A 12,686-nucleotide genomic window follows, 5' to 3' on the forward strand; every position below is an offset into this window, starting at 1 on the left:
CTCAATTTTAATACTTACAATATGAATAGGAACATAGTCAATCATGAATAGTGTTCATGAGAGGAAAGAAAAAATTAAGTAGAACTTTTATAGAATCGTAGCTCTCTATTAGTAGTTCTGTATGAAATATTCTTTCTAAGATATTTGATTTTGTAAGTAAATCTATTATACTGTAGAAATCTATACAGCTGTGAGAAGAATAATTAAAATTCACTGTTAGTATTTTAAGCCACTTGAGGTTAAAAAAACTTTAGTAACATCACAAACATGCAAACGTTGATCTATATTTGTCAATCAAATTTTTAACATGAGTTTTTTTTTTTCACCCCCTTAGGAGTAAACTATTTTGGAAGATACTTTCTTATCGGATGCCTACGTCGTACAAAATCTCTCATCAAGTTTCAGGTCTTTACGATAAGCGGCTTGAGCTATGCATTGATCCGTCAGTTATTCACGACAAAGCATTTTATATGTATAGATAGATATATTGTAGCTTTGTATGTTATTTTTTATTATTTATCGTTATTTTTGATTGTTATACTTAATTTATTTACCAAATAATTGAATTAAACTGAATGTGCAGCAAAATTTTTATTATACCTACATTGGTTTAATTTGCAATTAAAATTGTATTTTTAAACATTCATAATAAATTTTCCGCGAAGAATGTGATAACGAAAAATGGTCGCAAATAAATAAAATTCACAAATTATGTTTTTTAGTCTACATTTAAATTGAATTTTCGTAAATTGAAGTATCGACCTGTAATCAATCGACAGAAGTAAATTAGTCTCGAATACTTTGTATGCAGTTATAATTAGTGTTATCACTTTCAGTAGTTCATCAAGGTTTAAGTATAAAAATTCACTTAATTACGGATATTTAAATTGAAAATAGTTTCATTCAATTTCAGTGAACTTGATTGTTTGACAACATAATGAAGTTTTTAATAAACAGTTGGGTAAGTTTTAGTTTTAGTTTTAAAGAATTTATAAATAAAACAAACAAATTTTTTAATGCAGATTTTGCCAATTTTAACGTTTTTCATAATCCAAAAAAGTAGTAGTACCAATTTCATTAAGGACAATGTTACTCTAACAATTGAACAAGGTACGTTGTTCGGAGAAAAAATTTTGAATTATTTGGATGATGAAGTATTTTACACTTTTAATGGAATTCCATATGCAAAGCCACCACTTGGTGCACTTCGTTTCAAAACACCTGAACCAGCCGAACCGTGGATTGGTGTTTATGATGCTACACAAGTGCGACCTATGTGCCCACAAATTTATGCTCCGGCGTTAGCAGATCTCTTGTCGTTGGGAGGCTTAAACAAAAGTGAAGATTGCATATTTTTAACTGTTCATACAAAAATGGTACGTTCAAAACCAGAAATTAAAATACAGAACTAAAATTATTTTTTGAATTCTTTGTAGTCAAGCAAGCCCAAACCAGTTATGGTGTGGATACATGGAGGTGGATTGACTTATGGTAGTATTTTTGAAGAAAATTATGGCCCAGAATTATTGATGACTGAAGATATTGTTTTAGTCAAAATTGCATATCGTCTAAATATCTTTGGTAAAAAAATTAAGTTTATCGAATTAAATAAAGAAATGGGTGTTTTTACTTCTAGATTGAACAAACAAGACGCGCTTCTTAAAAAATAATACCAAAAATAACTACTTGAATACACTTTGTTCTAAAAATGTTCTTTAATCTGTCAGTATGACGAAAAATTATGAAAGTGAAATTTGCAAACAAAAGCGTGCTTTATGGGGATATATCCAGTTAGGATTTTTAAATAATCGATATTTTTTTGCATTTCTGGAAGATAAACGCCTAAAAAATAAAATTTAACTGAGAGTAAACGTCTTTTGAAACTTTAAATACGTTTTTCTTGAAACAACGTTTTCAAAATCGGTGAGCAAGATTTCTCCAAAACGACTTGGCCGATCGGTTTGGAATTTTTCGAATCCTCTTTAATATTTTCCTCCGTTATTAATCGTAATAATTTGAAAAGAGTTTTTGTCGATGTCTCAGAAAATTATCGTTCAATGATAAAATAAAGCATATTTTCGTGCTTTTTTTCTAAAATAATAGAATGAAAATTATAACTCGCATGAAAAGTTGATGTTGCTCTATTCAAAAAATTTTGTGGATCCACACTTGTTTTGTACTAAATTAGAAATTATTTTTAGAAGTTTAAATTGTTTATCTAAAAAATCAACTTTATATAGATGATTAATCATATTTTTATCGTTTTAGGATTTTTAAGTATTGATGATTCGAAGTATGATATTCCTGGTAATGCTGGCTTTAAAGATCAAGTTTTGGCATTAAAATGGGTTCAGAAGAACATTCATCATTTTGGTGGTGATCCGAATCAAGTAACAATTTTTGGTGAAAGTGCTGGCGGTGCAGCAGTACAATATTTAATAATGTCACCATTAGCCAAAGGATTGTTCCACCGTGCTATTTCTCAAAGTGGTGCAGCTGATAGTCCATGGCTGACATCTCCGCATAAATACCCCGCACTGGCTAAAGCTTTAAAATGTAGCTCTGAAAAATTAAATGATATTGTACACTGCATAAATGGTACAACTACTGATCTTTTAAATGCTTTAGAAATAATAAATGAATCACAAGAATTTAATAAGGTAAAGTATTACCTTAGTATTATTATTATTTTTATGATTTACCAACAGGTCTTGTTAAAAACAATTTTTCGAAAATTTAACTGATGCAAGAGAAATCCAACACGTACGTAATGCAATGTTGCCCACGCCGCGCCTGTAGATCCGAACGGGAACGTTTCATATATATGACCTATACTATAGGCCATTTTTTTCGATACACGCGGTATAATACATTTTTGCCACAGAAAGCAACTGATTATTCATCACAGATAACTGCAGTTGTTTGCTGTAACAGTTTTAGCTTTTGTTTATATCTGCAAATATAATTATTTTAAAAAAAGGGCATCCTGAAAAGGTTTTCAGTTTTAGTATCATCAAGGACCATTTTAAATGAATTGTAAAATTATTTTCAGGAATTGAAAAATGGTGAATTAATGAAATTCAACTGTCTTACTATTGAAAAGGAACATCCAGATAGTTTTATTGCTGATAAAACAGAAAATATTATTAAAAGCGGAAATTATAATACTGTGCCAACTATGATTGGATTTACAAGTAATGAAGCTGAAATCGTTGTCAATTGGAATTCTATAAAACCAAATTTCACAGATTATCGACAGTTGATACCAAAAGATATTAAAATCGATTTAGAATCAGAAGAAGCATATCAATTAGGCAAGAAAATTAAGGAATTTTATTATGGAGACCAGAAACCATCGTACGACTTACTTGATAACTATATTGATGTAAGTATTACCCATTCATAATCAAATAAAACAGATGCACGAACGCCAGGGCAATTTTGGATTTTTGATAAAAGGCTTGATCACACAATTTCATCCTTTTGGCCACAAACTAGTTTGCAACTGGTAGAAACTAGCTTTTTACTACAAAAATTAAAATTTCTAAGCAAATAATCATGTAAATCGACTACAGTTTCAAATCAGTCACAACTCATTTAGCATCTCGTATTCAATAAATCCCCTTTTTTTTTATTATAATATGTTAGCCAGATTAATATTAATAAGTAATAGTCCAGGATTAGATTATAGTTTTTCGCGATCTATAAAAAAAATACATTTTTAAGTATGTGCGATTGGCAAGCGGTGTGAGATTGATATCCCTTTAATGTTGTGTTGTGCCGCCAAAATATGCAAGGTAAAATTTTTATTTTCCAGTATATGACAGATGTTTTGATTTTGGAAAAAGCGTACAGGTTTGCAAAATTATATGCAAATACAGTCACCAAAGTTCCAACTTACTTTTATCAATTGGATTTATTCACAAAATTGAATGTACGTTACGCAGCCAATCCCAATAAACGTACGGTAGTACATTTTGATGATGTACGGTATCTATTTTATTCAAAAGAAACGATACCAGACCCTTATTTTGATTCACAATCAAAAGAATTTATTGGAATTCATCGAACGATAAAATTATGGACGGCATTTGCTAAAACTGGAAATCCAAATTCTGTAGATGATCCGTTAATGGATGTTAAATGGTTACCAATTGAACCAAACAAATTTTATTATTTGAAAATATCTGATGATTTAGAATTGAAACAAAATCCAGCTGAAGAACGTATGAAATTTTGGGAAGAGATTTACTACCAATATTTAGAAAATCATTAGTTCTAAAAGTATTCTCCAGAGCAATGTTCATAAAAAACATATTTATTTCCACATTTTTTAACCATTTTTAACAGTGGAAAATTGTTTTTCCCCCGGTCTATTTCTTAAATAGCGGCTTCTTGTGAGGCTATTTTCAATTTTTTTTTTCTTGATTAATTTACGGTTAAATAGCAGCTAATTATTGGACTAAACCGGGAAACCGGCCAATTTAGCCGGAAAAAATTGCTTTCCTAACTTGACCATACATGAATTTGTTTATTATTTAATGTTTTTGAGGTTTAAGCATTTTTAACTTGTTATTAAAATAAAAATTTGTTAATTGTAACCAAATGTAAATATTTGCAATGTAAATAAAAATTTATTGTATATACAATTTTAAATTTATTTCAAGGTAGCAAATATTTTTAGTGCGTTTTACCTAAAAAATTATTTATTATAAGTAAGATTTTATGGTGATACCTATAAATACCTTGGATTCGATATACGAAAAATTGCCCATTTCGTATTTTTCATTTTTTTATACAATAAGGGGTTAATGATGTCGGGCAGCTTTTAAGTGGTAACAATAATAAAAAGGTTGGAGTAATACCCCCAACTACTCTTGACCTAATTTGATTATTGTTTTAAGTAAAAACACGTCAATTTAAATATGAAGCAAAGAGTATAGGGTAGAGAAGAAACAGGAATATAAATTTAAGTGACATCTGGAGTCTGTGGCGATCAACTATTAAGTTTGTAGGCCTTTGCGGGTATGACTATTAAGTATAACTACTTTGCGGGGGCGACCATTATCTATTAAGTTTGAAAGCCTTACTCGGTAGAGGCGCTGAAACTCGTATACTACGATTTTACATTAGCTCATATGGGCTGCTTCTCCTCTACCCTATGCTCTTTGATATGAAGGAGGAAGTTCAAAAATGGTACCTAGAGAATTTTAGGTTTCATCCCTTAACTCCGCCCATACAAACTTTGAAATTTCAAATGACACCTCCTACCTTGTGATACCTAATTAGATATAAGCATATAAGATGCCTATCATATTTAATTACTGAGCTGTTATATCTTTTATGTTGATCAATCGATTTTAATTTTGATTTCAGATCTTAAATAACAAAAGATACATTGAAATGACATCAGGACAAAGGCCTAAATTATGAGCGATGAGTTTCAACAAAATACGAAACATCTCTTCTATCAATTCTGTCTGTTAAGGAATGTTTATGCAAAACTTGAAGTATATTGGATTAAGGAATCACGTTGTGCCATTCAAACTTTGTTGGCGAATGCCTACGTTATTCAATGAACACACCCTCCAAGTTTCAGGTCTCTGATCAGCAGTTTAGGCTGTAGATCCGTCATTCAGGACAAAGCATTTTATATGTATTTTTTATTTATTTATTTTACTTTGCAGTAATCTACTAAAATAATAAGCTTGAAAACAATTGTTTGAAAAGTGTCTTAAATCAAGACTAAACATATGTAACAATAGATTTTTAGTAAAAAATCTTATTATTATAGTGGATTACTGCAAAGTAGGTAAAATAAATAAAAAAAATTAAAAATAAATTACGTGTATATTTCTATTATTAAAATACAATTCCACAAAGTAAAGCTCGACACGAGTGGAATACCTCTATAAGTGAGACAAATTTGCAGATCCCTTGATGTCTCACTTAACCAGGTTTCACTGTATATGCAAAATTTGTTACTCGTCGAATTAATTGTTAAAATATTTTTGAAACATAACCTTTCTCAACCGCCTCCTAACATAATAACATTCCAAATAATATTAAGATTGGTCGTTAAACTTTTTGCAATATTTTTTGAACCGAATCAAGAACTGTAAAATTGTAAACAGTTTATTTTTGATAGGATAAATTTGTTTATCATTAAATTTTGGTGATAAATGATTTGAACTTCAAACATTTGTATATATTTTTTGGATTATTAAATATAATTAGCTACACAATGTGAATCAAAATTGACTTGTTAATGAAAAGCAAGTTGTTAAAAATGAAAATTGTTGTTCTTGTAGATGGAAATGTACGTTACCCAGTGATTTAAAATATTTTTTTAAGTGCCATAAACGAAATTTTGAGTGTTTTTTTGCTTAATTTCGATTATCTAATGATCGAATTTATAGAAATCGAGTTTTTCAATTTATAGTTCTTTATATATTAAATAAAAGCCTTTACAAGTATAGGGTCAAATAGCCCTTCTATTTTTTGATTCCTTCCACAGTTACAAGCCTGTTACCATTTGTTTTTACGTATTGCGATGCTAATAATTTCACGAAAACTGAATAACTTTTTGACTTTGAACTTTTTCTTTATAACCAATCTTAAGAAGTAGGAAAAACATTGGAATGGTTGAAAGAAGGCTGTGCCTGACAAGGCTGAAGGCTGGACGAAGGCTGTACTTTCAATGAAGGACGAAGGCTGTACTTGCCTAAATGGGACTTAAATTGATTGTCAGTGCAATTACCTTGTGTTTCTCAATGAGATTTGAACAAACAATAATCAGCGATAATCTAAAACTGCTTGAAAAATATCGTTTTCTTTATCCACGACCGAAAGTACGTACTTACTGCTTCTGTTGGTAGGCAGATAGTTCGAAATTTATGCTTTGGTACTATTATACCTGTTGGTTTAATTTGCCATTAAAATTGTAATTTTCAACATTCATAATTTTGCCATGAAAAAGAGACTGTTATGTCGAAAAATGGTCGCAAATAAATAATTTTTACAAAAATTGTTTTACATTTAAAATGGATTTTTATCTTGTATCGGCCTAATCCATACAGAAGTGAATAAGTTTTAAATACTTTGTAGGCAGTCATATTATTAATATTATCACTTTTACTAGTTCAAGGTTTTAGTATAAAAATTCACTTAAATACAGATATTCAATCTGAAAACAGTTTCATTCAGTTTCAGTGAACTGAATTGTTTGACAACAAAATGAAGTTTTTAATAAAAATTTGGGTAAGTTTTATTTTTAATTAAAAAGTTATAAATAAAACAAACAAATTTTTTAATGCAGATTTTGCCAATTTTAACGTTATTCATAATCCAAAAAAGTACTAGTACCAATTTCATTAAGGACAATGTTACTCTAACAATTGAACAAGGTACGTTGTTCGGAGAAAAAGTATTAAATTATTTGGATGATGAAGTATTTTACAATTTTAATGGAATTCCATATGCAAAGCCTCCACTTGGTGCACTTCGTTTCAAAGCACCTGAACCAGCCGAACCGTGGATTGGTGTTTATGATGCTACACAAGTGCGACCTATGTGCCCACAACTTTTTGCTCCGGCATTAGCAGATATTTTGGCGTTAGAGAATTTAAAACATAGTGAAGATTGTTTATTTTTATCTGTTCATACGAAAATGGTACGTACAATCCAGAAATTAAAATCAAAATTTAAAAAAAAATAATTTTATTAAATTACTTGTAGTCAAGTAAGCCAAAACCAGTTATGGTATGGATACACGGAGGTGGATTGACAGTTGGAAGCATTTTTGAAGAAAATTATGGGCCAGAATTATTAATGACTGAAGATATTGTTTTAGTCAAAATTGCATATCGTCTAAATCTCTTTGGTAAAAATTTAAATTTATCAAATTACAAAAAAATGGGTGTTTTTACTTCTAGGCTAAGAAGATTAATTCGAAAAAAAGCGTGCTGCTTAAAAAATAGCCCCAAAAAACAACTTGACTCCCCTTTGGCTATTCTAAAGTTTTTATAAAATTTGACGAAATTTTGTGAACTTTGAAAAAATGTTCTTTAATCTGTTAGTATATTGCTCCATTTAAAGAGTTTTGGAGTGGCAAATTTTAAAATTATTTTTTGAAGTTTGAATTATTTATCTAAAGAATTGCCTTTTTATTACTAATCATGTTTACCGTATTAGGATTTTTGAGTATTGATGATCCAAAATATAATATTCCTGGCAATGCTGGCTTTAAAGATCAAATTTTGGCATTAAAATGGGTTCAGAAGAACATTCATCATTTTGGTGGTGATCCGAATCAAGTAACAATTTTTGGTGAAAGTGCTGGCGGTGCAGCAGTACAATATTTAATAATGTCACCATTAGCCAAAGGATTGTTCCACCGTGCTATTTCTCAAAGTGGTGCAGCTGATAGTCCATGGCTGACATCTCCGCATAAATACCCCGCACTGGCTAAAGCTTTAAAATGTAGCTCAGAGAAATTAAATGATATTGTACACTGTATAAATGGTACTACTACTGATTACCTTTTAAATGCTTTAGAAGTAATAAATGATTCACAGGAATTTAATAAGGTAAAGTATTCTTACTTATGACTGTATGAAAGGCTACATATATTTTAAAAATATGTCGAGAGGACATTAAATTTAATCAATTTGCAAGACTTCGAAATATTGATACTAGAAACCAAACTTTATTTAATAAATACTTCCATGGCTCTCATAAATGAAGTCATGCAGTTTTTAACCCGTCAACATTCGCGCAATGCCCATTTTGCTCACGTTTGATTTAAAACATAAGAGACTTTTATTTTTCAAATGGTATATGTGGTTGAAACTTTTGCGACTAAAGATTATGGAACGGTAGACGCGAGTGCTGACGAGCTTAATAATTCATATAAAAGTGAACTCTTATAAGCATGCCATTTTAATTGATTTATAAATTATATGCAGAAATTGAAAAATGGTGAATTAATGAAATTCAACTGTCTCACTATTGAAAAAGAACATCCAAATAGTTTTATTGCTGATAAAACAGAAAATATTATTAAGAGCGGAAAATATAATACTGTACCAACTATGATTGGATTTACAAGTAATGAAGGTGAAATTGTTATTAATTGGAGTTCCATTAAACCAGATTTAACAGATTATCGAAAGTTGATACCAAAAGATATTAAAATCGATTTAGAATCAGAAGAAGCATATCAATTAGGCAAGAAAATTAAGGAATTTTATTATGGAGACCAGAAACCATCGCACGACTTACTTGATAACTATATTGATGTAAGTATTACCTATTCAAAATCAAATAAAACGAAATTAGGGAGCTATTCAATTTGTTTACGGTGAATAAAAAACTCTTATATAGTCTACCTTTTATAGCTCTCTAAAGATATGTATTAAAGCTCGCTAAAGATCGTATGAATTATTGAATCTATTTGAATCTTAAACCAGTATGTATTAAAAGTCATAAAATCCATAGTTTTAGAGATTTTGAGTGTAACCCAATTTACAAATAACCTTGGGATAGAAATGAATCCACATTTTCAAAACTGGCCATAAAGTATAAAATAATTCTGATAATTTTAATGTAAAATTAAATGTTTAAAAGCGTGGGGTGGGTGATATCGCAATAAGAATGCCAGGCGAGCACCACATGCTGTATACCATTAATTATTTTATACGATTTGAAAACGTAGTGCATTAAAAGGACTATTTACTCAAATTCAACCTTTGACTACAAACTAGTCACTAACTTCAACTAATTTTTTACCTCCAAAATGACTGATAACTATCTGCGACTGGCGAGCTACAGCTCAGATTAATATCACTTAATGTTGTGTTCTCTCCAAAATATGCAAAGTATAATTTTTATTTTCCAGTATATGACAGATGTTTTGATTTTGGAAAAAGTATACAAGTTCACAAAATTACATGCAAATACAGTCACCAAAGTTCCAACTTACTTTTATCAATTGGATTTATTCACAAAATTAAATGTACGTTACCCAGCCAATCCCAATAAACGTATGGTAGTACATTTTGATGATGTACGGTATCTATTTTATTCAAAAGATAGGATACCAGAACCTTATTTTGATTCACATTCAAAAGAATTTATTGGAATTCATCGCATGCTGAAATTATGGACGACATTTGCCAAAACTGGCAATCCAAATCCGGTAGATGAACCATTAATCGATGTTAAATGGTTACCAATTGAACCAAACAAATTTAATTATTTGAAAATATCCGATGATTTAGAATTGAAACAAAATCCAGCTGAAGAACGTATGAAATTTTGGGAAGAGGTTTATAGCCATTATTTAGAAGATCATAAGCTCTGTGAATCTTCTTCAGAGCAATGTTCGTAAAATACATATTTATTACCACATTTTTTAACAAATTTCTTTGCTGTTACCACATACTTATTTAAGGTAGATTGCATTAGAAATAAATTGTATCAGACCTTCACCATATTTTAAAGAATAACAAGCAAGAAGAATAGCAATACATAAGCAATTTTATTTACCACGAAGATTTCTGATAACTTGTTTAATTCACTCGCAGATGGCGAGACTATAGTTCGCAATCTACCTTAAACCGCACTGAGTAATAATATGTGAGCATATGTTTCATAAATATACCGCCAGGCTTCTAGACTTCTAAAGAATGAATGGGACATCAAAACAACCTACAAACTCTAGCAGTTTTTCGGTATATTTTTAATAGACACATACAGACAATCCATTTGATTTTTGTCTATTATTTAATGTTTATAGGCCTAGACATTTTTAACTTGTTATTAAAATATTTAAGTTTGTTGTTAATTTGTAATCAAATGTAAATACTTAGAATGTAAATAAAAATTTATTGTTTACATAATTTTGAATTTACTTCAAGGTAGCAAATATTTTTAACACGCACGCTTTATCTAAAAAATTATTTATAAGGTAATTATTAACATTTTATGGGTGATACCTATAAATTCCTTGGGCTCGATATACGAAAAGTTGCCCATTTCGTATCTTTGTACAATAAGGAGTGGATGACGGCGAGTGGCTTTTTATTTTTTTAATAAAAATAACAAGAAAATGGTAAGAGAATAAAAAATGAAAAAAGTATTAGCAAAAAATATTTTTCACTCTAGCTACTTTTATTGCATTGAAAGTCATATGCAAAACGGAAATGATGCATGTACGTTAATTTTAAGTTTACTGCTAAATTAAACTTCTGAGCAATGTCAAACACAATGTCACATGAGTTTTCTCAAATGAGTTTTTATGAAATTCATTAAATAAAAAATATTTTGCGCTCGTTATAAGAAGTCAAATATGATGTAGTTATAAAAAAAGCATAACCAATTTAACATACTTAGAGAAAAGTGGGATGAAAAATTCTTGTAGATTAATGAAAAGTACAATCTGAACTTCCTTCAATTTGAAGTTCCCTCAAAAATTTCGACTGGGTAAACCGATTTTGATGATTCTTTTTCTATTTGAAAGCTGGTGCTTCCCGTATGGTCCTGTTTCATTTTGGTCCAGTTATGACAACGGCATCCATGAGAAAACCATAAAAGTCCTAAATGTTCATTAAGTATGCACCACAAGAGAGCGAATAACTCAATATCACGCCAACCGATTTCGGTGATTCTTTTTTTAGTGACAAATTAGTAAGTGTACTTCAGATTCACTAAAAATTACAAAATAAAAAAAAAAACTTTTAACAAAAAGAAAACCGACATAACGATAAAAAATAACGATAATATAATGTTGTTAAAATTATTGTTATTTTTGGAGCCGGTGTCAGCCAAGTTAATGTCGCAAACTGTTCTGTCATAGTTGTTTCCTTAGCTGACGGCGACTCCAAAAATAACAATAATTGTAAGTACATTACATTATCGTAATAATTTGATAGTTTTTTGAAGTCGGTTTTTTTTGTAAAAAGTTTTTTTTATTCAAAATCCAAGCAGCTAGGTCTGTGATCAAAATAGCCAACCCTTGTGTAATTTTTTGTACAAGACAATCAATTGTTTATTTATTTAAGGTCAGATAAAATAATTAAATTATGTCATGAATTTCTACCACCACCTTAAATGCTGGCTGAGATTCATTTTTGACCTGAAAAATGAAATTTATAACAAAAAAAAAATCTATAAATAAATTATGACTTGAAATGATCTTATGGGGTCGAATATTTTTAAGCAGAGATAATCAAATGTTTCATTATTTAAAACAATATTTCAAAACAATCATTTAATTAAACAGCAAAGTAATACTACTGTCCAAGTGTTGCTACGCATTAGAAAATTGGGATTATTAGCTTTTACTGCATCAAGCGATCAAGGAGAGAGAATCAAGCTTTTATTTGAGAATCCTTTCCCAAGGTTCATAACTCAAGCCTGGGTTTGCCAAGGATGGGTCAAGGCAGGGTTTGCCAAGGATGATAAATATGGACTTGGTTTGTCAGTCGTTTGCCAAGCCTCACGTTAAACTTGATCGAGGCTAATGAACCAAGTTGTCTGTTAATTCACTTTTATGTTTCTGAAAAGGAAAAACCGTGATAGTATAGGCGTCCTACTAACAGCAAGAATATATATATATTCTGAATCAAACTCCGGGTGTGGCCAGCTCGTTTATTTAATGTTTTGGCCCAATATTTATAAAAGTA

The 12,686-nt window shown here is 29.9% G+C and overlaps 1 protein-coding gene across 2 annotated transcripts; it reads left to right on the plus strand.

Moving 5' to 3' along the window:
- Window positions 1-881: 881 nt before the first annotated feature.
- On the plus strand, window positions 882-10,829 carry LOC123291804 (carboxylesterase 1F-like). Of its 2 annotated transcripts, none has more exons than XM_044872223.1 (6): window positions 882-961; window positions 1,023-1,376; window positions 1,437-1,581; window positions 2,269-2,660; window positions 8,967-9,299; window positions 9,899-10,829. In XM_044872223.1, the coding sequence occupies exons 1-6, from the start codon at window positions 938-940 to the stop codon at window positions 10,388-10,390; spliced, it is 1,740 nt and encodes a 579-aa protein (XP_044728158.1). In that variant the 5' UTR covers window positions 882-937; the 3' UTR covers window positions 10,391-10,829. The 2 variants fall into 2 exon arrangements, with proteins under 2 accessions (XP_044728158.1, XP_044728157.1); XM_044872222.1 differs by lacking the exons at window positions 882-961; window positions 1,023-1,376; window positions 1,437-1,581; window positions 2,269-2,660 and adding exons at window positions 7,175-7,260; window positions 7,319-7,672; window positions 7,738-7,882; window positions 8,194-8,588.
- Window positions 10,830-12,686: the final 1,857 nt, after the last annotated feature.

The sequence above is a fragment of the Chrysoperla carnea genome, chromosome 2, assembly GCF_905475395.1.
Source record: "Chrysoperla carnea chromosome 2, inChrCarn1.1, whole genome shotgun sequence".
Classification (NCBI taxonomy): Eukaryota; Metazoa; Arthropoda; class Insecta; order Neuroptera; family Chrysopidae; genus Chrysoperla; species Chrysoperla carnea.